Genomic DNA, 4,523 nt, shown 5'->3' with positions numbered 1-4,523 from the left:
ATTAAAGTCTGATGCAGCATGAAACCATCTCAAATATGTTACAAAAAGGCAACATATTTATTCTTGCTTTACTTTCTTTTGGACCCTTAACTCAGACTTTCTGGAATTTACAAAAAATTTGCGTATGTATAAGAGTTCCTGTGTCCATGTGAATTGAGCAAAGCACTGTCTATTATTAGTTAAAAATAATTTCTTCCTGGTGCATTGTCAAAGTCTTTGTTTGTTTGTTTTTAAAGAGAGAGAGAGAAAGAGAGAGAGAGAGAGAGAGAGAATTTTTTAATATTTTTTTTTTTTTTAGTTCTTGGCGGACACAACATCTTTGTTTGTATATGGTGCTAAGGATCGAACCCGGGCCACACACAAGCCAGGTGAGCGCACTACCACTTGAGCCACATCCCCAGCCCAAAGACTTTGATTTGTAAGTTTTATTTTAAAGGACACAATTGTACATCTTTACACAGTGCAGTCTGATAATTTATTACATGTGTACATTGTATAATGATCAAATCATTCAAGGGGGAAATCTAAAATATTGATCTCATAGAAATAGAGAGTGGAATAGTACTTGCCAGACTCTGGGGATGGTGGGGAGGAGGGAAAGGTGAGGAAGTGTCAGTCAACAGGTGCAAGGTTTCAGGTGGAGAGGAGGGACAAGTTCTGGGGTCCTATTGCAGTATGGTGACTGTGGTCAATAATATTACGTGCTGTATTTCATAGTGGGGTTTTGAAAGCAGAGAGCATGTATTACCATATTTATAACTGTGTTTAAATTCACCTCACAGCTTTTCATTTTCACAGATCAAAATAAAAGTTCAGTCACTATACAACATGTACATTGAATTTGAAAATGCAGCATAATTTAAGTGTGTTAAGAATATTTTTTAAAAAATATCCTCCATGTAAACTTTTCAGATTGCATTTGTGTATGGGTTACTGCAGAGAAACCACAGATAAAGAGCTCTGGACTACTGTGCTTTTATCATATATGAAATGGCAGACATGATAATTTACTTGATGACTATAATAATCATTTCACATTGCATACTTTAAATACATACAACAAAATTAAGTGAAATGGCTACTCACATACTTCAGAGATAATTACATTGTGAAATCATCATGTGTCTTGCAAATATATACAGCATTGAAAATGAACTCTTGACACACCGTAATGTCAGTAAATCTCCAATACATCAGGATGAGTATTAGAAGGCACAGTACATAAGATATAATTCAATTTTTGGTACTAAGAGGATTGAACTCAGGGTGTACTCTTCCACCAATCTACACTTCTGGCCGTTTTATTTTTTAATTTTGAGAAAGGGTCTCATCAAGTGGCCCAGGCTGACCTAGAACATTTGCAATGCTTCTGCCTCAGCCTCCTGAGTCATAGTCATTACAGACTGTGTACCACTGTGCCTGGCAGAATTAAACTTGTAACGAGCTAAAATGCAGGTAAAATTGTGAATCATATCTTAGGTCAAACACATGAAATGCTGCAACACACAGCAGCTAATACACAATTGAATTTTAAGAGTGGACACTCTGGGAGAGGCATCATGTCAGAATATGGCACCTGCAAGCAGACCAGACATCCAGTGACCATGGGGGGAGCCAGCAGGCGGATGAAACTGGCTCACACAGAGATAGAGGGACTCCAGGGTGCAGGGCACGGAGGTCCATAATTAACTCTAATTTATTCAAGATGATTATCTTGATTGATCAAAGTTGAGTGGCAATTTTTTTTATTATTTGAGATAGAGCCATCCTCCTGGATAGAATTATAAAATTTTATAGCAACCTCAAATCTGTGAGTAGACAACTCAGCCCAATTTCCTGGATGAGAAGCTAAGTGCAGTACGTGCTCTTGGTGCTGGGCAGGCAGAATACTTATCAGCCTCTGAGCTGTGGCCTCAGAGAGGATTGACAGGCAGAAATGCACAGCTGCTCTGTTCTGTGGAGAACTCAACAGAATTCTGTCTGGATAATCAGTCTTCAGAGCCCCAGTGAGAAAGGTCAAAATGTAATTGGCTATTAAACTAGTAATAACATCAGGAAGCCACAGACATGGAGCTCTACATGGGCTGAGATGAAATCTAGTCCTTCGGCGACACCAAGATCTTTCCTTCACTCCTCCCTTGGACTTACTCTCTCCAACCTTCACCTGAGAAATATCCCCCAGTCACTATAGGAAGAATCCTTTGCTTATGTTCTGCTACTGAGAAAGACGACCAGTGGATCAAGGTCACAAAGATCACAGGTGTTTTCAAGAAAAGACAAAGTCAGTTTTCAGATGGAAGATGAAATATCCACAGCAAAAGGGAGTTTGATTACGGTAGCATAGGGATGTGATGTTGGAAGATCTCTCCATTAGTCTTACACGGTGTTCTTTCATTTGACTCCTTCTACAGTCTCAATAAAGGAGATGTTCCAATGAGTTTCCTCAAGGCCCCCTTCATGTCTCTGTTCCTCAGGCTGTAGATAAAGGGGTTCAGCATCTGAGGGACCACAGTGTACATCAGTGAAGCTACTGCACTCTTTCTGGTTGAATCTGTCACTGCAGAGCTAATGTAGACCCCAAAAGCTGTCCCATAGAACAAGGAGACAACAGACAGGTGAGACCCACAGGTGGAAAAGGCTTTATGCTTTCCCCCAGATGATGGCATCCTCAGAATAGAGGAGACTATTTTGATGTAAGAGTAAATAATTCCAAGGAGAGGAACACCACCTAAAACGCTAGTCACTACATATACCAGGATGTTGTTAGTGAGGGTGTCGGAACAGGCCAGCTTGATGACCTGATCAAGTTCACAGAAGAAGTGGGGGATCTCCAGGTCTGTGCAGAAGGACAGTCGCAGCAACATCAGACTGTGCAGGAGGCCATCTGCCATGCTGATGGTCAAGGACAAGAGAATCAGCAGGACACACAGGCGGGGGTTCATGATGACTGTGTACCTCAGGGGATGGCAGATGGCCACGTAACGGTCATAAGCCATTGCTGCAAGGAGAAAGTTTTCCATCCCAGCAAAGATCAGGACAAAGCAGACCTGGGTGAGGCAGCCTGCGTAACTGATGCTCTTGCTCTGTCTCTGGATGTTCACCAGCATCCTAGGGACTGTGCTGGTGCTGAAACCGATGTCAGTGAGAGACAGGTTGGAGAGGAAGAAGTACATGGGGGTGTGGAGGTGGGAGTCAGAGCTGATGGCCAGGATGATGAGCAGGTTCCCAAGCACTGTGACCAGGTACACGAACAGGAACAGTCCAAAGAGAAAGGGCTGCAGTTCTTGGTCCTCTGAGAGGCCCAGGAGGAGGAATTCTGAGACACCTGATTGGTTTTCTGGTTTCATGTTCTGAGGAGGAGGATGGGGAAAGTAAAGGTCATGAAACCAAATGGGTGTGCAAAGATGCCTTATTTTGAAAGGCTTTCACATATACTTTGTAAAGGGAGTATTACCCCCCCTCCCTCCTTCTCTCCCTCCCTCCCTCCCTCTCTTTTCTTTCTGTCCTACTCTCTACCACACTAGTTGATTGTCCAAAAATTTAATGGTCCATTCTTTTCCACATTGTAGCAATGACTAGAAACAAAACAGACAGTCATTATTGGCCTTAAACACTGAAAAATATCCCAAGCCTCAAACCAGCAGGAAAATGAATAACAAACTATATTAACTCTAGGTAACCCAAACCATGTCTGTCAGGATTTCACACACCCGAGTTAGATTCTGGTTTTGGTGCTAGGTTCACAACCAACACTAAGTTTTCCACTGTGTGATTATACAGGCTCCTCTTCTGTATAACGGGAGCCATGATGAAGCTTGGTGGGAATATTGTGAGGATGTGCCGTGAGGAAAGCTTCAGGGACAGGGCTGGACATGAGACACTCTTGATCTTGGTATTGTTACTTGCTTCTGCTGTGGACATGACCAGACTGCCTGCACCAGTCATAGTAGATGAGAAGTGATGGTTGGGACAAATGTATAAGGTGACAGGATGATATATATATATATATATATAGAGAGAGAGAGAGATAGATATAAAATATATTTTATAAAAAATCAAAAAGTTATTATCATTGCTATTTTTGAACTTACTTGAATTTTGTTATGGTATATGTGTCTTTTAGGAAAATTTTCTCTCTTATTCATTTTCTATTTGTGTTGCTATATCCAGGTTTGTTTATTTTTTATCTAGACTTATTGTTATATGTACATGAGATATGAGATATAATCATTAAATATCATTTGTGTTCATTGAGTGGTTTGCTTTTCCTGCTTGTGCATATGTGTGAGATTCTCGGGGGGAGATTTCATAAACTCACTCTTCCCAGAAATTTGCAATTATCAACTAAAGATGTGGAATTAATTGTGGTATTTTCATACATGGACATAGCATAATTTGGCATATTTCATTCCCCAGTACTTTCCATTCTCCTTTCCTTCACCCTGTCTCTACATACCTTTTCTCTACTCCACTGGTCTTTATATTTTTTTTGAGTTTCCTTGTTTTATTCTTTTTTATTCTCT

At 40.7% G+C, this 4,523-nt stretch overlaps 1 protein-coding gene across 1 annotated transcript; it reads right to left on the bottom strand.

Annotated features, from left to right (window-relative positions):
* Positions 1–507: 507 nt before the first annotated feature.
* On the bottom strand, positions 508–3,347 carry LOC144370721 (olfactory receptor 7G2-like). The gene is made up of 2 exons (XM_078031650.1): positions 2,434–3,347; positions 508–562 (listed from the first exon to the last, which is right to left on the bottom strand). Exons 1-2 carry the CDS (start codon positions 3,345–3,347, stop codon positions 508–510), a joined length of 969 nt encoding a protein of 322 aa, XP_077887776.1.
* Positions 3,348–4,523: the final 1,176 nt, after the last annotated feature.

This window comes from Ictidomys tridecemlineatus, chromosome 2 (genome assembly GCF_052094955.1).
Source record: "Ictidomys tridecemlineatus isolate mIctTri1 chromosome 2, mIctTri1.hap1, whole genome shotgun sequence".
NCBI lineage: Eukaryota > Metazoa > Chordata > Mammalia > Rodentia > Sciuridae > Ictidomys > Ictidomys tridecemlineatus.
The sequence above is the reverse complement of the archived record's forward strand: the minus strand, read 5'-3'. Positions and strand labels throughout refer to the sequence as shown.